Source organism: Neolamprologus multifasciatus, chromosome 3 (genome assembly GCF_963576455.1).
Source record: "Neolamprologus multifasciatus chromosome 3, fNeoMul1.2, whole genome shotgun sequence".
Classification (NCBI taxonomy): domain Eukaryota; kingdom Metazoa; phylum Chordata; class Actinopteri; order Cichliformes; family Cichlidae; genus Neolamprologus; species Neolamprologus multifasciatus.
Window position 1 is genome coordinate 39,610,744 of NC_140441.1, and position 21,975 is coordinate 39,632,718.

Consider the following 21,975-nt stretch of genomic DNA (forward strand, 5'->3'; position numbering starts at 1 on the left):
TTTTTTTTTATGTTGCGGCTTTTGAGCCGGGTCGTAACACAGTAAACAGTGTCGTGTGAACTGTGCAGCTGCTAACAAAAAAATTCTCTGTGTCTTTAGCAAGTGGACCTATGCCAGTTGACCCCAGACTCTCCAGAACTGCGTACAGTAGTTCTGAATAAACACATAGGATAATGGGATCCTTTGGGCATATTGTGTAAGCAATACTGTTTTTTACTGATTCAGGAAAATCAGTTGCACATGACAAAGTTGTGGCTGCAGTGCTGGATGCTTTATTACTCCTCTGACCTAAAGTTGTTTGTAAATTTGAAGTTTATATATAGTTATTATAGTTTATATTAACTCAAAGATTGTTTGTAACATAACAAAGGTTATGTTACAAAGTATTGAGTTGTATTTTTGTTATTGACCAAATACTTATTTTCCACCCTGATTTACGAATAAATTCTTTACAAATCCTACCATGTGAATTCATGGATTTTTTTTTCACATTCTGTCTCTCACAGTTGAAGTGTACCTCTGGTGCAAATTACTGACCTCTGTCATCATTTTAAGTGGGGGAACTTGCACAATCGGTGGCTGACTAAATACTTTTTTGCCCCACTGTATATACATGGAAACGAAAGGAAAGCAAACAAAAAACCAGTGGCATCCTTGTTTTTGATTTATTTCAATAAGTGTGAAAGATATATATTAAATATATATATTTTTAAACATTCTTCCAGAAGTGCGTTTTTGAGTCGGGCCATTTGGACAATTGCCTTGCTTGCAGTCTCCGCCCAAATCCCAAAGGCGTTCTAACAGGTTGAGGTTAGGACTGTGCCAGTGAAGTATGTCCACACCAAACTTGCTCATCCATGTCTTTATGGACCGTGCTTTGTGTTTTGTGCACTCATCCACAGTCACAGTATTAAGAGTTCCCTTCACTGGAGCTAAGGGATGAGCCCAACTCCTGAAAACCCCCAGACTTGTCTATTGGATTGCCAGATAGAAAAGCATAATTTGTCACTCCAGAGAACACACCTCTGGCCATCTACTAGACACCACTTGATCCCGCAGTTTGCATTGCTCTTGATGATGTAACCTTGGATGCACCTGGAACCACTAAATGATAAGATGGCACGTACCACATTTGAATTAGAGGTCATGGTTTTATGACATGCAAAGAACCCCCAGCTTTAATTAATTGTCACACACACACACACACACCCATTTTTCAACATATATTTGGACAGGACACTGGTATATGACAGTTTGAAGAAACAGGAAACGGACACATCTTCATTTATTAAGAAGAAATAAGTAGACTACAGATAAGGTTTGACTGTTTTAAGGTATTCATAGCGTCTAATATTAATTCTAATATTCAATTTAACCTTTTGAAAAACAGTTACCACATTTCTCTTGACCCGCGCAGAGCTATGGGTAGCTTTGGGTTGGGTCCGGAGTTATTTGGGTGACAGGAAGCAGTTTGTGAAATTAAATGGTGGTTGCTCCTTATGTATGGACATTGCTTGTGCTGTACCCCAAGGGTCAGTATTAGGTCCAAAATTCTTCAACTTGTACATTAACGACATCTGTAAAGTGTCCAAAGTATTAAAAATGGTTCTCTTTGTTGACGATACAAACATTTTTTGCTCTGGTGATGATCTGCAGAATTTATTGGAGGATATGACTGAATAAATCTGAATAAATCTAAACTTATGTTATTTGGAAATAGTAGTTTAAATACAAATGCTAAGATTCAAATAAATGGTGCCGATATTGAAAGAGTCAGTGAAAATAAATTTGTGGGGGTAGTAATAGATGAAAAACTTAACTGGAGAGCTCACGTAAGATATATTCATTCCAAAGTATCACGTAGCATTGCAGTCCTAAACAAGGCAAAACAGGTATTCGACAGAACATCACTTCATATTCTATACTGTTCATTGGTTTCACCATACTTAAGCTATTGTGCAGAGGTCTGGGGCAATAACTATAAAACCACATTACATTCAGTTTTTACTCTTCAAAAAAAAGCAATTCGAATCATCCACAATGCAGGTTATAGGGAACATACAAACTCACTATTTTTGCAGTCTGAAATATTGAAAATTGACGATCTAGTGAAATTCCAAACAGCACAAATTCTATTCAAAGCAAAAAATAAAGAACTGCCAGGTAATATTCAGAGTATGTTTGTTTTGAAAGAAGGAAGTTATAATTTAAGGGGTTTTTGTAACTTCAAAACAGGGAAGGTGCGTACTACAAGAAAAGGTTTTTGTGTTTCTCTTCATGCGGTGAAACTGTGGAAAAGTCTGAATATGGAATTAAAGCAATGTCCAAACATAAAACTGTTCAAAAAGAGTTATAAAAATATGATCTTCTCAAACTATAAAGAAAGGGAAAATATTTAAATTAAGTGAATGTCTCTATTTAAATAAATAAATAAATAAATAAATTTTTATGATGGGATATTATAGTATATAGTATATCAGAAATCTGTTCAGTATTTTTATTACAAATTATATCAGTAAGGAAGCTGACTAAATATTAACTGATAATTTATGGCAAAGGGGTGGGATTAAATAAGTGTTTCCTTCTTACCACTCCCTTTCAACATGTAAATTAATAAGAACGGTAGCTATATTGAAATGTATTGATTTTTTTGCATAGTATTTTGTTTTCTCTCTTATTTTCTTTTCTAAATGTACCTGTATATTGTTTACATGCTTGAAATAAATTACCAATCAATCAATCAAATACCTAAATACCTGGAATTCGCAGCAATGGACAGTGCACAAGAGAGTACAGACAGGGTGGAGTAGGTGGAGACAAGTGTCCGGGGTGATTGGTGTTGTGACAAAAGGATGTTAGCAATAGTGAAATGGAAGATTTACAATACCATAGTGAGATCTCCTATGATGCATGTTGTGGAGATGGTGGAACTAACAAAAAGACATGAAGCTGAGCTGGAGGTGAGATTTTTGTTGGGAGTGACAAGGATGGATAAGATTAGAAAGGAATAAATCAGAGGGACAGTTAAGGTTGGAGGTAAAGTTAGAGAGGCAAGGCTAAGACGGTCTGGACATTTGCAGATGAGGAGTAATGGATAATGTCGAATGTGGAGCTGTCAGGAAGAAGGAAAAGGGAAAGACTAAAGAAAAGATTCATGGATGTAATGCAGGGCACACAGAAGGTTGGGAAAACAGAGGAGGATACTGGTGATAGGATGAGATGGAGGCAGATTATCCACTGTGGCGACCATTAAGGGGAGGAGCTAATAGACTTAAAAGAAATCTATCAAGAGTTTTTCTTGCAGAAGCACAAATATATTTTGTGAGACTCTGTTAAAAACTTCATCACTGCAACCGTATTGAATAACTTACAGCATGTTTTAGCTTTCACAAAACATGACATTATTTACTATTTTTGCTCTCTTCCATAGGTCATGTTCATCAACACTTCCTCCTCTCTCTCATCCTTAAATTCCTCCGTTAACTCGTTTGAGTCAATATGCCAGGATTCAACAGTCAACAAAGTTTTCTACACCATCTACACCTCCATGGCCATCCTCCTCTTCCTTCCACTCTACATCTTCATCCTCTACATGGGCTTCCAACAGTGGTGTCAGAAATTTGCACATGCAGGGGCAACAATGACCAACTCCAACTTCTTCACCTACAACATGATGTGGGTGGAGAGTTTTGGAGCTTTTGGATCGGTCTTCTATACCGTGGGTGGTTACACCAATAACATAATAATGATCACTGTAGGGATTTTTATGTTTGTCATCCTTTTTCCTGTAGAGACTTTGTTTCATGTCCTGACCTGTCTGGAGCGCTACCTGGCTGTTGTTCACCCCATCACCTATATGCATCTACGAGAGTCACATGGTGTCAGGATTAGAAACATCTGTGCTGTTTGTAATTGGCTGCAGTGTGTTGCATGGTTTGGGATAGATTTCTTGCTTGGGACTCAATATTTAAATATCCTACTTCTGCCCTACTTCGGTGTCTGCATGGTTGTTGTTGTTTTTTGTTGCCTCTCTGTTCTTCATGTTCTGAGTCGCCCAAGACCAGGGGATGTGGGCAAACACAAGGAACAGTTTGACCAACCAAAGCTCAAGGCTTTCCGCATGATCATGGTGATAACAGGAGTGCTCCTGCTGAGATTTGCTGGGGTGATTATTTTTTTTGTATTGCAATATTTTCCATTGAAAGAATCGTGCGTTTTGACTGCATTAGCATTTTGGTTGAGTGTACCCAGCCGCCTGGTTCTTCCTCTGCTGTATTTGCACAAAGTAGGAAAACTGGAATGTTGTAGCAAAAAATAAATAAATAAATAAATCACGATATAAGAGGCACCCGTGAAGTAACTGTGGAAGTTTCTATGGCTCATTGATGTTTTAGTGTTTTTAATGTACTGTATCTCCTCAGAGATAGTTTATGTTGCTAATTATCATTGTTGTGTACTATGATATTACATTACAATATTAACTTCAGATAGATGACATAAAGAGTTGAGCATTATTTTTTTGACATGCATAGGAGCCAAAATCATTCAATCCACTTCTTTGCCTTTAATAAACTCCTGGGTTGCTTTGGCTTCATCTTTTGGATCATTGTGTCACAGCGGGGTGCGCCAGTATTTTGCAAAGGACTCAAGAGCAGATACTGTAGGAGACAGAACTCAACTTAAACCAAAAGCGAGCCTTTATTTGGGCTGATGAAAAAAAACAACATTAACATTAAGGTAAAATCAGAAACCACTACTAAACTGAGAATAGGCTATGACAACTATGAAACTCTGACAAAACTATGAAAGCTATGACGAGACTATGGTTTGGCATAACAGACGACCTCACAATGAGTGAGCAAAAACACACAGACTAAATACACACAAGGGGTAATCAGGGGAAGTGGAAACACACGAGGAAACAGCTGACACACAAATGAACCTAATGCATTAGGTTCATTTGCATTAGGTGCAAATGAACCTAAGTTCATTTGCAGTATTTAGGTCCACTTTCACAGGTAAAGTGAACCTAAATACAATGACAAAGGTGCTCCAAACTCTTTCAAAATAAAGCAGGAAACACTAAGAACATAGAATATTCTAAGAATAAAACTAAAATACGCAAAACACTGGGTCGCAGACCCAGTACCATGATGCATTGTCCATCTGTATTATGAAACACCGCCCAGTCAGTTTAATTACATTGTCTCTGAACACATCAGAATTAATTTGGCTCATTTTGTCCAATGTCACATCATCATTAAACACTAGTGTCTCAACACCAATGACAGCCATGTACGCCTAAGCAATGACACTGCCTCCGCCGTGTTTTACAACTGATGTAAAGGTATGCTTTGGATCATGAGCTGTTCCACACCTTCTCCATACCTTTTTTTCGCCATTGATCTTGGTTTCATTCGTCCAAAGAATGTTTTTCCAGAACTGTGCTGGGTCTTATTTAAATAATGTAGGCTTTCTATTCTTGAGGCCAGTGGCGGTCCTAGCCTGCCCCCCCCCCCCCACACACACACACACATAAAACATATTAAGGATTGTACATTAACATAAAACTGTTGTCGAAATTCACCAGAGAAACACACACACACATGAAGAGAGGGAGAGTATGCATTGTATGCAAACAGCTACCAAACAGCCATCACAATTCGTCATACATTGAGAACAGTACAAATCAACTACTGACAATGACTAATTAATATTAAAATCTGTAACATAATATATTGTTTGGAGTATAGTCTGTTACTGTTAGTATTTTTACCATTTCTTCTTGGAGCAACTGTAATCCACATTATTTCTTTAGGGATTAATAAAGTATTCTGATTCTGATTGTTTCAGGATGACCTGCCATTATCCAATGACACATCTGCTTACCTGTATCTTTTGCTCATTTCTCGTTTCTAAACTGAGCACTTGATGGCTTTGAACTTTTCTTGTCCATCTTCCATTGGTTTTCATTTTGGACTGCAGTATGAACACAAATCCCCCAACTCGAGGATCACCACAACTTAACCTAATAGACCTACACCTTAGTTCACAGATTCACTTTGTCTAAGGTGTATTTCTGGGATTTCACACAGCCCAGGATTCAAATCATGAATACATAATGGGCCTGGATTTACATCATTATGAACCTCTTTCCACGGGTTGTGTGTGAGACATTAAATCATCAACATATGAATTTTAAATTGTTATTGATCCCTTTACCCCGAGTCCTAAAGTGTATATTTATTTTCTTACTCTTCTTATATTTATTGTTTGTTTACTTGCACTGCTGTAACTGGAACCTCATCCTCTCGTCTCTCTCTATAGTGTACTGCATGCAGCGGAGATGACAATAAAGTTTACTTTGACTTCAGCAGCGAGCAGGCGCACCGAGGGCTCTCACGCTCACCTTTCGCGTATAGAATTTCGGAAAAACATCGGCGCAAATTATAAGTCCCCCGCCGCCCCGCCCTCTCCTCCCTGTGCCGCAAGCAGCAGAGCGCACCTCACAAACGGAGGGCGCCCAGCAACCGCCAGTGTCGCCCGTATCAAAAACCGCTACTCCTTGAAGCCTATGAGTGGCTTTCACCTTGTAGTGAACCCTCTGTATGCACTTTCCTGCAGTCTTCTCTTTATGGTAGACTTGAATATCGATTGAATTTCTAACTCCTGGAGAGTGTTGTTCACTTGGTTGACTGTTGTGAGGGGATTTCTCTTCACAGTGAAAATAACTGGATTTTTTTTAATGCTTGATGGCCCAAATTTGAGCACTATACCAAATACCGGGTATGAGGTTATTATGTGACACCTCTCAAAACACAAATATATCCACACCTACAACCACTAAATGATTGTCTTGTGGCCAGGGATGCACATCACATTTGAATAAGATGTCATTAGTGTAAAGCCCACACTTTTTCCCAATCTGGCTTTCATAGAGCTCACTCTACTGAAACTGCACTTGTTGGAGTCTCCGGTGACATCGTGATGAGATGTGATGCAGGAGAATGCTCTGTTTTGCTGATGTTGGATCTGACATCTGCCTATGACACTGTTGACCTTCATAGTTTGCTAAATAGGCTGAGACACTGGGTGGGTACATCTGGGTCTTCTTTGATTCACATCTTATTTGTGTGAACGATCCTTACTATTGCGTGATATAGAAACAGCGATTGTGGATTGTGAAGAGACGGTATTCTATATTCAAATCCATCCTCACCCCGAGCCACTAAATGTTCTTTACTTGGCCACTGGCACATATAAAATTTAAATTTGCAGTCAGAGCTCTTTCAGCATGCAAAGAACTGCCGCTTCTGTTTATTTAGAATTTTTCCAGACACACCTATTTGAACAAGCTATTATTGTTACAGGACACTGGTCTATGGCAGTGTTTGGGGGAAAAAAACAGAAAGAGACATGCCAAGAAACAAACAAAAATTCTGTAATCAAGATTTGATCAATAATTATTTTTGATAGTATGAAAATGACGGATGTGACGCCAACAGCGTTTGCAGTTTCACACAGTTTGTATTGGCTGTTTTTTTTTTTTGCTAAAAGCACAACCACACACCTCATCTTTCACAGGAGAGACATGATCATGTGATGGACCACAGGTGTGTGTCAGCCTCCCCTGACACCGCACCCTGAATGCACTTCTCCACTCCTCCCTGCAGCTAAGCCACAAACCACACCCCGCCATAGATAGGCTTCATTACCAGTGTTTTGCTTGATTGTTTTATGTACCATGAAAAATACTAAAGATGTACAGGTCCAACAGTTTCTTTGTTGAGTGATGGTAACATTAATGTTCTTGGAAACTATTCATGTAAAGTAACTTAAAGGCAGTAAAGTCTACTGGCACCAGCAGACTTTGAATACAAACTTTTTAAATGATCTGCTCTAAGGACAGCTACAGTGTTTCGACCTTTAAGAACACCAAATCGCTGAAAATTATTTGTAGTAATGAATATATTTGTAAGCTGAAAATGTAATTTGTAAAATAAGATAACTGTAACAAGATTGTATTTTAATGATAATAAATATTTAGCGTATGTGTATGTTTCTGCTTTTTGTAAACTCACAACAGAGGTAATTGTTCTTTTATTCAAATGTTTGCCTGTTGACCTTTACATGTAGCGCTATGTTTGGAATTTTTCTCATTAAAATCTGAGCTGCAAGAAAAGGAAAACAAAACAAAACAGAAAGATGAAGAAAGCAATGAGTTTGCAAAAGTGACTGTCACAATTCCAACCGAGCAGGGTTGGAATTGTGACAGGCCGGCAAAAGTGACCCAAAATTGGCACTCTGGTGGAGTTACTTTATGTGTGAGAGTGTGTGTTTATAAGTAGTTTTAAACCTTGTGATCCACAAAACAGCATAACAGTAAAAGAAGAACTGACTGCGTTACAGTCAGTGCGGGAGCAGCGGCTTCGCTCATGCGCGATTCATTTGCCGTTTGGACGCATAGGTGTGAACGTCTCCTGCCCTGATAGCAGCTGGGGGAGGACTATCCTCTCAGTGTTGCCAACTTAGCAACTTTGTCGCTATATTTAGCGAGTTTTCAGACCCCCTAGCGACTTTTTTTCCAAGAAAAGTCGCTAAAAAAAAGACGTGAAAACGCATATCGCTTTTACTCTCAACAAGCAGCGGGTGCTGTAACGCAGTCAGTTCTTCTTTTACTCTTATGCTGTTTTGTGGATCAGGTTTAAAACTACTTATAAACACACACACACAAAGTAACTCCACCAGAGTGCCTATTTTGGGTCACTTTTGCCGGTCCAAGCCCGGATTAAGGAGCAGGGTTGGAATTGTGACATTACAAAAAACAATAATTGCTTAAAAGAAATTTAATTTGTAGTTCTAAATAAATTCTAACTGCATTTAGGACGTTTTTTGCTCACTTTATGTCTCGTCCACGATGTTATTTCTCTCTCCAGCAGCGTAGGTTACAAATACATTAGCATGGCCAATTATGCAAATTATGTGATGACGTCATTTAGCGACTTCTAGCGACTTTTAGGACAACCAATAGCGATTTTCCTTACTGAGGAGTTGGCAACACTGTATCCTCTGCCTGGGAGCGCTTTGGCATGGGTGAGGTGCCCAAGGCAGCACCGCTGCCTGTTGAGAGTAAGAGCGATACACGCTTTCACGTCAAAAAGTCGTCATAAATAAGTCTCCAGTAATACCAGAAAAAGTCGCCAGATTTGTCACTAGTCGCTTTTTAGAAAAAAAGTCGCTAAGGGGGTCTGAAAACTCACTAAATATAGCGACAAAGTCGCTAAGTTGGCAACACTGCTTCCTCCACTTCCCTACCATTGATTCATTAATGCTGAATTCTCTCGCAGCTGTTCTATTCCCATGTTGTTGCAGTATATTAATAACTAACCTCGTATTGTGGATGAATAATCTCAGTTGTTCTCCTGACTGAAGTTTGGCCCGTGTATAGCATCCTGCTTTGCGATTGCATTTGTCCCTAAAAAAAGTTGGCGTTCATCCTCCAGCTTCACTGTGCTAATGTTATGCTAACATAGCTGTGTCGCTAGCAATCACGTAGCACAACATTATATACCAGGTAGTCCAACTTCAGTAACCCTGCAAACTCCACTGCTGCTTAGTTTTCTGTCTTCATTTATGTTGGAAGTGGCAGCAGAGCTGTACGTTGTAATTAGTTTCAAAAATCTCTCAGTCAGAACATGGTATGAAATGTTTAGGTGTAAACTAGCGAGCTAACTTCCTGTTAACTTCTAACTCCATTAAATTTAATAAATTCTGTTTTCATGGATGCATGGATGTTAAACTTAATTGTTACACCTGGTAAAGCAGCAAATTATACCGCGATATGGATTTTAGGCCATATTGCCCAGCCCTAATGGACATGTACGTCTTTTTCACAGGAGTTGTGTCATGGAGGCTTATATGCATCCTCAGGGATGGTATGCAGCCAACATCATCACTGTCATATGCAAACGCCTCACATTCCTCTCGCAACATCTTCCTCGCAGCCGCTCGCTGATTTTCGTCCAGATGCTGGAGATCCACTGGTGGGTCCCATGACTTTGGTTTCTGTTGGTTTTCTTGTGTCTGTGTGTTACTCGGGTTGTGTGACTTTAGCTCTTTACCGTTTTTGTTCTCTTGTGTCGGCTCGTTTACTTTAGTCTGAATGCCAGCTGCGTATACAGTCTTTACTGGTTCAAGGTATCCAATCACTTTACGGCTCTCCAGATAAATGGTGTGGTCTGTATTGTTAGTCACAGGGATGGGCACATATGGTACTTTTCTGTCTGGGATTTTCTCCAATACGTCATTGAATATTATGCCCTCTGGTGGTGGGTCAGCCCCATCAGGCAGAAAGAGCATGTCTTGGCCCCGGGCATGTGAACCAACGTGTGCCCGTAAATAAACTGTGGTGACTTGGTTTGCTGACAAAGGAACTCTTCTTATGCCAGTCCTTACCACACCTGTCTCTGGGCATTCACTGCTGTTCTGCACAAGCTTGACAACATTATGTGCAGTGCGTACAGTTATTTCAAATGCTTTACTCACATAGCGTGCTGGCTGTTTTCTTCCTCCTTTGTTTTTTACATCTTCCTGATTCACGATAGCTTCAATGACATTGTAGCCGATTATGGGATAGCTAGCCACAGCCAGGTACTGGGTACCAGTACTGGGACTTGCAGCTCATTGGTTGGAGACAAATCGCTGCCTAGTTTGAAGCTGACTTCTATCCAGCCAATTTAGGGAATGGGTGTGTCATTTGCTGCAAACACTTTAAGCGTCTCATTGTCTAGCAGTTCTGAAACAGGTCTGACGACCATGTGAGGGAGGTGGTTTTGCCACCAGTTTTCATTTACTATGCTAGACTGTGCCCCTGAATCCCATAACACCTTGGCTGGGTGATTGTCCATAAAACAGTTTCCCAGTGTTCTTTCCTCCCCTCCTGTCTGCACCTCTGTGTACTTCCTGTTTTACTTTGACAGTCTCCCATCAGTGTTGTTTACTCCTGCCGTGTCTCGTTATGATTATCAGTGTCACCTGTGTTCCCCGTGTGCTCCCACTTCCCTCGTTAACCCTCTGTGTATTTATGTCCGTGTCTCTCTCAGTTCTGTGTCGCGTTCTCCCTCAATCATGGCCGTGTGTTTCTCTGTGTAATACTTTATAATGTCCCAGTTTAGTTTGTATGGCTTTGCTCTCCAGAAATAAAGCTGTGAATTTTGAGTTCATTCCTGCCTCCGTGAGTTTGCGAGTGGGTCCTCATCCTGCCTGCACGCTTTATCACAATATGACTTTGCCCCAGTCCTCAGACATAATGATCTCCAGCCTTGTGCTCGTCAACATTCTCACCTGAGTTAACAAGACGATTACTGAAATGGTCTCAGCAGGTCCTTTAATGACAGAAATGAAATGCAGTGGAAAGGGATTTTTTGGGATTAAGTTAATTTTCATGGCAAAGAAGGACTATGCAATTCATCTGATCACTCTTCATAACATTCTGGATTGTATGCAAATCGCTATTATAAAAACTTAAGCAGCAACTTTTCAAATTTCCAATATTTATGTAATTCTCAACACTTTTGGCCATGACTGTATGTCCAGGCTTCTAGCATCTTGCACCCTGCTGTTATGTGCTGGACAGCCAATACTCCAAATCACATCTAAACACAAACTACTGGTTTTCATGCACTGTGGAGTGCAACCCTGAAAATTTGACTTGACATTATTTTGAATTCCCCCCCATTAAACCAGAGTTTTTTTTTTTTTGTTTTGTTTTTTTAATTAAATTTAATTGAGTTTGTTCATACTGTAAGATAACTTTGATTATAAAGAATATGGTAATAAAGTACATGAATTATTTAAAGGCTGGATGGTTTAAAAGGTTATAAAACAGGTTATTTTAAAACTGCATTCCTCTTGTTGCTTTGTCCATTTAACACATTAATTCAATAATGTCATGGCATCATACTAAATAGAGTAGTGTTGGCTTGCTATTGAAGATTCATAGTTTACAAAATAAGAATTTAAAATTTATAAGACCAAAATCATAAGCTTTTTTGTTGTTAATTAAAGACCTTTCAATTCATTAGCGCTTTGACTTATTACGTCAATTTTTTTTTAACAAAATGCAAAAGTAGAAGAAAAAGTATATTTTAGTATATTTTTTTGTTTTTACATTACCTTAAAGGCAACTCAAATAGACACGGTCTATTTTAATTAATTATTTGTTTTCAGTAGTGACCCTGGCTTCAGTGACACAAGTTAGTGGAACTGAACTATGAGGATCTTTATTAATAGGCCAATAAAGAAATAATAATCAAAATAACCAAACTCACCCTTTATACTTAGTTGAATAATTTTTCAATTGTATTAGAGGTGCACAAAAACTTTTAAAGTAACAGAAGCTAATCAAATCAATCAAGATGACAGAAATGTAATATTAATCACGTATTTGAATCCTCCTTTAGCTTCCTTGAATGCCAAAACTTTTCAGAGCTAAATTCAGAAACATCCACCTAACATCTATTACATTCAGTTAATTCATCCATATGATCACTATGACCCAAGGAGAAGTGAATGTTTGGATAATGTTCTTTTGCATGAATCAGCTGATTCTCAGAGGGTTAGGTCAAAGCTCCTTTCCAATTTGATTATTGAAATGAACATGAAATTGTTTCGGCCACAATCAATAGGTTTACTCTTCATAAGAACTATATGGAAATGTTTTAATAATGGATCCACGTGGATAATGGAGGGGGGACACAGGCAGCTGTAGCCAGTTGCTGTCTCCAAGCCAAATGGAGTGACCAAACTGGACTTCTTGGTTGTGTTTTTCATATAGGTGGAACATTTTGATGGGATTAACTGACAAATAATATAATGTGTTTTCTGTCACAGATCTTTCAGGAAGTTCATGCTTCAGTTTTGGTGGACAAAACTGTACTTGTTGGCTTCTGGAACTACTTAAGCTGCATCTTTGTAGCTCAGGAAATTTTCTGGATCAAGCTTGTTAACCAAGTGAGCTACTATTAGATAGCTTACACCCCATCTTTTAACCCAAATATGGTCACATTTGAGAACATCAGCAACAGCCACAACTTCAATGATCCAGAAACCAGTTAGTTGTGTCATGGTGATTACCAGTGTTGGGGAGTAACGGAATACATGTACCGCCGTTACATATTTAAAATACAAAATATGAGTAACTGTATTCCATTACAGTTACCGTTTAAAAAGGTGGTATTTAGAATACAGTTACTTTGTTGAAATAAATGGATTACACTGCGGTACTTTCCTGTTTCATATTGTCACAGATCAGGACTGTTTGGGTTTTGTTTGACAGCTACGTTCTGTTGTTCCAGGCGGCAGCGTTACGGTTGCCATGGTTACAGGGTGACGCTCTCTCTCTGCGTGTTTCCTGGGTGAGAGAGCGCCTTTTTGCTTTTGTTGTTGTGCTAAGCTAATAGGCAGAATGCTACAGGCATAGCTCTAAAGAATGTAGCATCATAGGCAGTGTAGTCCGTGCTGCAGGGAGAATGGACTGCCATACACGTTATGTGTCTGTGAGTGAGGGAGGGAGAAAAAGGAGAGTAGAAAAGTACGAGTTGTCACCGAGCAGAAACAGGAGATGGAAGCATGTAAATATAATAACCACTGCAGCCAAAAAGAGTGCCTGACGAGCCCAGTTGTAAGTAAGCTATTAAGACTCGACTGTACACTGTGTTCGTGTTTTCCTCCAAAAACAATAAGTTCCGTTGGAGCAGCCTTTCAACGCCTCTCTCTGTCTCTCGGTAGCAAAGTTGACCCACACAACAAAGTAAAGCTATTTTTTGGCTACGAGCCCGACACAGAACCCGACGTATTAGCTTCACGTAGTTGTAAAAAGCATGATACTATATTAAGTAATCCAAAGTATTCAGAATACGTTACTCTCATTGAGTAACATAACGGAATACGTTACAGAATACATTTTGGGGCATGTAATCTGTAATCTGTAATGGAATACATTTTTAAAGTAACCTTCACAACACTGGTGATTACATCCATCTTTATTGTAGTATATGGATACAGCAAAGATCCATAGACTTCAGTACAAATGTGTACTGTTTATAGGTATTAACGAGTCTGTACAGCTAAGCTGTCAAATTTTCTCAATTTACGCAACTATCATACATCATCTAAAACCATCAAAACCAACTCCCACCTATACGTAGTTGTAGTAAATTTTTAAGTAATATTAGTAATACAACAATATTGGAAATAAATGCTACTACTAATAAATAGAATAGAATAGCACAGACTAACCCTTTAATGTTGCTGTAAATACACAACAAAATGTTGGATGCTCAATGCCAACTGTGCAGGAATCAAATATAAATAGTAAGACAGCAGAATAAATAAAAAAAAACAGGAGAAATATATACAATCAAGAAGAATTTATAAAAAAACAAAAACAAAAACCAAACAATAGAAAAACACACATTGGACTTGGTTTGAATTTAGAGGCTGTATGTGAGGGGCCTGAGTGTGTGGGGTGATACTGTTGACAGTCTGAATGGTCTTGGGGAAGACGCTGTTAGTGAGGTGCCAAGCGGGGGCAGCCGGTCAAACAGGTGGTGGGCGGGGTAGAGATGACCTGTGATGGCAGTGATTTTTCTGAGACAGGAGGATCTGTTGATGGTCACCAGGAGTAGCAGTGAACAGCCAGTTATTTTGGGGGACAGTGTTAATTACCTGCTGTGTTTTCCTCAGCACAAGATAGAAGTGCAGCAACTGCTGGGATGTCTTTACCAAGGTGTCAAGATGAGATCAGTGGAGGCAAATTTTACCCGTTCCTCATTTATAATCAGGTAGAAGTGGACCTAAAGTCCATTATGAGTTGTTTTGTTTGAAGGACATTAAGCTTCAGGCTATTTTCTGAGCACCAGCAGGATAACTTCTCTGCCTCTGCCCACAGCACAGGGCGGAGGCCCCTATCCTGAATCTTTTTTTTTCCTACAACATGACAGTTTTCCTACTTTGTGCAAATACAGCAGAGGAAGAACCAGACGGCTGGGTACACTCAACCAAACGGATGATTCCATCAAAGTGCATGAGTGTTTGAGAGCAATCAATGACATAGTGCTTATCACAAAACAAATCATCAACCCAAAAAATCTCAGCAGGAGCACTCCTGTTATCACCATGATCATGTGGAAAGCCTTGAGCTTTGATTGGTCAACATGCTCCTTGTTGTGGCCCACATCCCCTGGTCTTGGAAGATTGAGAACATGAAGAACAGATAGGCAGCAAAAAACAACAATCACCATGCAGACACCCAAGTAGGACAGAATTAGAATATTTAAAATTTGAAGCCCATATACGAGCAAGCCCAACCATGCAACACACTGCAGCCAATTACAAACAGCACAGATGTTTCTAATCCTGACACCATGTGACTCTCGTAGATGCATATAGGTGATGGGGTGAACAACAGCCAGGTAGCGCTCCAGACAGGTCAGGACATGAAACAAAGTCTCTACAGGAAAAAGGATGACAAACATAAAAATCCCTACAGTGATCATTATTATGTTATTGGTATAACCACCCATAGCATAGAAGACCGATCCAAAAGCTCCAAAACTCTCCACCCACATCATGTTGTAGGTGAAGAAATTGGAGTTGGTCATTGTTGCCCCTGCATGTGCAGATTTCTGACACCACTGTTGGAAGCCCATGTAGAGGATGAAGATGTAGAGTGGAAGGAAGAGGAGGATGGTCATGGAGGTGTAGATGGTGTAGAAAACTTTGCTGACTGTTGAATCCTGGCATATTGACTCAAACGAGTTAACGGAGGAATTTAAGGATGAGAGAGAGGAGGAAGTGTTGATGAACATGACCTATGGAAGAGAGCAAAGGAAAAAAAACAGTAACATATGGAATAATTTATTGTTGTTTAGAAAATACAGTAAAGTTTTGCATATGCTGACAATGGTCGTGTTTTTAACCAAGCCAGCATCTGTGCAAGAACAATTCATAGAAATGAATTTCTACCATTTTTTAGTTTGTACTGTTTCCTTTGGGGATTTGTCTTTCACACTGTCGTGTTTTGACAGTAGCCCATTAGCGGCTACCTGAGAGAAAAGTCTTCATATATGAGGATGAAAGAGGAGGCTGAATAACAATACTAAAACATATTAATAATAACAAAGAAAGAAGTCACTGTAATTAACCTCTTAAGATGCTTCAGGTTATTCGCAAGTGAAGTTATGACTAAGCTTCAGGTTTGATTTTAACTAACATCTACATCTTTCTTGTAGATGTTACCTTTTGAAAATGTTTCCCTTTTGAAACATTCATACTTTCTAATCATATATTTTTCTAGTTTGAAGTTTTTGGAAATGTTTCATTTTTGGAAGAGTTCTTAACAAAAAAACCTGCATGGACGAAAAGTCTAAGACCTTATGTCACATGTCACATTTTTTAGATTTCATGCAATTTAGCATGTGGCTAAAATAAAACCCATTCCTAGCCCTATAGATGGTTCAACAAGGCTGTGGTAGTTGTTAAACAGTATATCAAATGTAATATTAAATGCTTTAAATACCTTAAAAGAACAAGGGTTCTTTGCATGTTAGAAAACTATAATATGATTTTAGTGCCTCAGGTGTAGAGGGTTTTGTGTATAAAACTAAATGCATTAATGATGCATACTCCACATTCAATAATATTATTGTAGAAGTGTTGGAATTTTTTTTAATTTTTTTCTGTTAGAGTACTTTTTGAGCTGTACATCTGTTTTGTGCAGCTTTGAGTTTTCTCTGTATACATACAATTTAATGTTCCTTGAGGAAACTGTTAATGTGATATAAATTGAATTAAAATTGATTTGAGTCTAGTCAGCTAAAAATCAACTTTGTTTCAGCAAAATTTAATCAGTTAGTAAAGAAATTATATTAGTATTTTATAACATAATATTACTGCATTTTTTCAGTGTCTATCGCAGCTGAATCACAAAATAGAAAATAACCTCGCTTTACGGCCTCATATAGGTGGACTGAGGGTGGTAAATTTAAATGTAAACATAAATACTATAAATATGCTATATGTGTTTTTATTGTCTGTGTCAGTTTGCTCTTATAGCATATTATAGTATGTTGCCATTCATGTTGGCTGTATTATAGGTTTGTGTATTCTCTTTAGTACATTGAGAGCAAATAAAAAATGAAGGTATGTGTCACACACTTGGTCGATAAATCTGATTCTGATTTTGACAAGATTCCCAACACCACTGGCTAACATGCAGCTTCAAACCATGACGGTTGCATGTTTTACATGTTGTACCTCTCTCCTGAAGCTATAGATTAATCCACTGATGCACCAGATGCATCTTTCAGGATATGTGTCAAGTTGTTGTTGGACGCTTTCCTATTTCTTAAGAACTTGACTTTAAGAAACTGTTGTGTTACCTTTTAGGTCTGCCACGTCCTCTTTTGTCTGTCCACTTGTCCACAATTTTTTTTTCACATTTCTAAAAACACACTACACATCACATTAAAATATAAAACTTCTTTTTGGATCCTTTGGGAATAACCTCGTTGGTGTAACGGTGCTATTTTAAATGGTGTCATCTTTGGTGGTTTTCATAGATTCAGAGGTAAAAAAAAAAAAAAAAGTACCTAGATTGGTTCTTTTGCAAGTTCTATGTTAAGTCTAGACAAATATATCCTGTGAGTTAGGTGCCTTTTTTATGCTCGAATGATTCATAGTTGAGTATTAATTGGCTCTTACAAAATAAAACCTAAATTGAAACCAACATATATGAAGAATATATACTTTTGAACAATACTGCACCTCCTAAAAATTTGATCTCAAAAACTACTCACCTGAATCTCCATGTGGCTCAGCCAGCTGCTTCCTTTAATGCCAATGAGTGTCGTCTTCAGCACAGCTGAACCAGAAAGAAGAATCCACACACGCTCATCTAACACCCATTACATGATATTCAAAACTGTTGATTAGGTCACTGCTGGTGTTTTGCATATCAGGACTGGACACCTGCCTTACAGTCACAGTTTATCGTGTATATCTTAATATAATATACAGCAATACAATATCATTTAAAACACTGACTGGTCACATTGTTGTGATTACCTTTGTGACTTAAGAAAAGATTAGTTGTTTTGGACTAGTCAGATTCTCAAAGGCTTGACTCAGATTTTTTCTTTCTGAGTCTGGATACTGCAGAGAGGCTGTGGCGTATTTGATATTGACCGGTGTCCTTGCAGAAGCTGTTGTCACCAATTCCTATCTGTTAGTTACTCCACTAACCAGAGCCACTGAACTGGAATTCATGATTGTGTTTTGCATATTTGTGCCTGGTGGGAAAAAAACAAAACATTAAATTGCTTGCTATAATACGTCCAACTTTGTGGTACAGAGCCACAAAAATACTTAGTATTTATTATTTAAAATATTTAGTCTACATCTTAGTGGATCGTCCATTTTTCTGCCTCAGCAGATAGCCCACAATCCAGCCTGTGTGCCAAATATTTTCACATTTGGTTTTAAAACACAAGACGGCAGCAGAAAAGACTTTGATTTAGAGTCCAAAAACAAATGAGTCATGTGGTGGCTACATTAATCTTTATTACAGTGTATGGCGGCGGTGGGAAGCTCTAGTCATCGAGAGCCAGTATCATGCAGCTTTTAGATATATCCTTGATCCAACACAGCTGATTTAAATGACTAAATTACCTCCTCGACATGTCTTGTATTTCTCCAGAGGCCTGGTAATAAACTAATCATTTGATTCAGGTGTGTTGACCCAGGGTGAGATCTAAAATCTGCAGGACACCGGCCCTTGCGGCCTGGAGTTACCCACCCTTGGTTCATGGGTACAGCTAACATGTGCAGAATTCAGCGCAGACAGTTCACAGGTAATAATGCTAACTTGCATAACAATCGCATTATATCTGAATGCACAATTATTATTGAGAAGGAAAACTCTCTATGAACAGTTAGTTACTAAAGCCCTCTGACCAAGTAAACGAACATATTAGTGGAAAGTATAGTACAAGTAATAAATGTAATAGCACTGTTGGGTTTTTGTAAGTACTTTAACTTTATTGTAGGGTATTTACGTTACAATATAAAGCCTCTTTTCTTTTATCAAACCACCCTAATCCTACAAACACTTACCGATCTACAAATAAAACCACCTTTCAATGCTTAAAATCACTGCACAGTACAAGAATTACATTTATTAACATAAGCAGGCATCCTCTGAGCAAACACGTTACCGCCACGAAATTCACTCCAGTTTTGAAAGTTGAAGCCTTAACCATTAATTACTTAACTAATGAGTATACAGTCTTTCAGGCTTGTTATAATTCATAAAGTTCTAATAGTTTAAAATCTAATCAATCCATAAAACTCTTGAGTCCTCTGACTCTCTATCCTAATCCAGTTTACTTCACACAATATAGTTTTTTTTCTCTGTGCAGAAACAGCAGAGGAAGAACCAGACTGCTGGGGACAGACAGCAAGTTTGCTACTTCCCACATCACACATAAATCTTTCATGTCCATCACTGATAATTGTTCTATGCCAGAACAAATCAGAATTCCAGAACATTTCAGCAGCAGTGCTCCCATAATGACCACGATCATGTGGAAAGCTCGTTGCTTTGACTGATCAATACGTTCACTGTTTCGACGCACCTCCCCCGGCCCTGGGTGAATCAGAACATGGAGAACAGACAAACAGCAGAAAATAATGACAACTAAGCTGATACCTGAAAATGCTAGTTGTAGTTTGACTGATTCCTCAACAGACTGAATTATCCCGTACCATCCAATGTTCTGCACCCAAACACACACAGTGATGATGTTTCTTATCTTGACCCCGTGTGTTTCCCGTAGACGCATGTAGGTGATGGGGTGAACAACAGCCAGATAGCGCTCCACACAGGTCAACATGTGAAACATAGTCTGTCCAGGAAAAATATTTTCAAACAAGTGCCCCCCAGTAAACTTGATTTTTATGTTATTGGTAAAAGTGCCCACAGTGTAGAGAACTGATCCCAAAACACCAATTATCTCCACAATAATCATGTTGTATGTGAAGAAGTCAGAGTGGCTCACTGTCGTCCCTGCAGGTGCATTGCGACGATGCCTCCAACGCTGAAAGCCCGTGTAGAATATGAAGATGTAGAGTGGAAAGAGGAAGAAGGTGTTTGTGATGGTGAAACTGGTGAAAAGGGCCTCGGCTGCTATGGGACATTCGGATGAAGTGGAGGAGCTTAAAAGGCCGGAGACATCACTGAGAGCTGAGGAAGAGTTGATGAACATGGTCTGTTGAAGACGGCAAGAATAAATATATTTGATCATTTAATACTTTCCAGCAGTTTCAACGTGCAACACTATATCACTTATTCTGATGATGTTCATGTTTGTAACTGATCCTTACAAAATCATTAATTCTCCTGCAAGAAACACTCAACAATAAGATGTTCTTGTCAGTGCTGCGTTGAATTAGTGCCATCTCCTACAACTTCAAATTTTCACATATATCACCTGGAATGGCCTACCTGATCTGTTATTGGACTTTTGTGCTGATCCTAGCCTGTCCATAGTAAACACCGTAAGGGTGTTCATGTGGCACTAGGATACTGTAGACTGCACAAAGCAGGGGCTGCAGTGTGCTCGGTAAGCCTGCAGGGCTTTGGACATAGCGGACAGGTACTGGCAAGCCAAGCACAGTGTAGTTCTGGCAAAACTGAAACAAACACGAAACGTTTTGCACCAAAGGAACCTGTGGTAGCACTCAAATGCAGAGGAAGATACTAACCATCGCACAAAAAGTTGTACTTCTGGACATGCTAAAGGAAGGTAGAAGTTACCATATTTTTCGGACTGTAAGGCACACGGGTTTATGAAGCCCATTAAGTGAAACAAAACAGTCAAGTCAGACTTTACTCAACTCATTCTTCTTTTTTCCTCTACTTTCGTACCACTGATTCAATAATGTTGAATTCTCTCACACCTGCTCTATTCTCATGTTTGATCTTTGGTTTCATTCTATAATACTGGATTAATTTTTCTACGAAGGTTTGAACTTTGAGAGTGTTTAAACACGAGACAAAAGTGTGAAAATGTTCAACCCTGTCTGAGAAAATGTATAAAGTGTGTCGTGAGGGGTTTGTCAGCCTTAAAACATCTATAATAATTGTAAAAAAACACATTAAAGTTGGCTACTTTGCAGATTTCACCTATCGCTGGTTATTTTTAGAACGTAACTCCCACCTTAAACTAAGGGACCACTGTATTTATTGCAACATGGTATGGAAAAAAATAAAAAATCAAATTGTAAGTATTAATAACTATCAAGATTAAAAGGGCGATCGTGGCTCAAGAGTTGGGTGTTCGTCTTGTAATCTGGCTCGGAAAGTCTTGGTCGTTGTGTCCTTGGACAAGACACTTCACCTACCACCTACTGGTGATGGCCAGAGGGACCGATGGCGCGATATGGCAGCCTCGCTTCTGTCAATCTGCCCCAGGGCAGCTGTGGCTGCAGCTGTGGCTACAACTGTAGCCTCCACCAGTGTGTGAATGTGAGAGTGAATGAATAGTGGTATTGTAAAGTGCTTTGAGGGGTCCCGAAAAGCGCTATATAAATGCAATCCATTATTATTGTTTTAAATTACCGAACCATAAAATGTCTCTGAAAGTGTAAGAGTGTTGCCAGAAATCTCCAATAGATTAAGAACCTGAAACTTTATTTTTGCCTGTCCCGTTTGGTTCTTTTGCCATCAGAATTATTGTCTAAAGGCAAAGAAAGATGCCCAACGGATTTACTTTACCAAATGGAAAAAAAAAGAACCTGAAACTTTTTGAAGAAATCACAAACGGTCAAAATTTAAACATGTTGTAATTACAAGCAAAATTCCATCACTGGTGCAAGCCTTAGGTTTTAGCTAATATCCACATTGTCTTTAAAATG

General features: G+C 38.8%; 3 protein-coding genes and 1 long non-coding RNA gene across 4 annotated transcripts in view; 2 read left to right on the forward strand and 2 right to left on the reverse strand.

Moving 5' to 3' along the window:
* The window catches only part of LOC146523122 (uncharacterized), a 140,532-nt gene that overhangs the window by 66,767 nt on the left and 51,790 nt on the right, over nucleotides 1-21,975 (forward strand). The window lies entirely within an intron of this gene.
* LOC146523126 (uncharacterized) lies at nucleotides 2,461-4,927 on the forward strand. The gene has a single exon (XM_085140559.1). The coding sequence runs from the start codon at nucleotides 3,434-3,436 to the stop codon at nucleotides 4,316-4,318; it is 885 nt and encodes a 294-aa protein (XP_084996685.1). The 5' UTR covers nucleotides 2,461-3,433; the 3' UTR covers nucleotides 4,319-4,927.
* On the reverse strand, nucleotides 14,326-15,982 carry LOC146523127 (uncharacterized). Its single transcript, XM_085140823.1, has one exon. The coding sequence runs from the start codon at nucleotides 15,867-15,869 to the stop codon at nucleotides 14,967-14,969; it is 903 nt and encodes a 300-aa protein (XP_084996949.1). The 5' UTR covers nucleotides 15,870-15,982; the 3' UTR covers nucleotides 14,326-14,966.
* Nucleotides 18,301-20,828, reverse strand: LOC146523128 (uncharacterized). Its single transcript, XM_085140812.1, has one exon. The coding sequence runs from the start codon at nucleotides 20,361-20,363 to the stop codon at nucleotides 19,443-19,445; it is 921 nt and encodes a 306-aa protein (XP_084996938.1). The 5' UTR covers nucleotides 20,364-20,828; the 3' UTR covers nucleotides 18,301-19,442.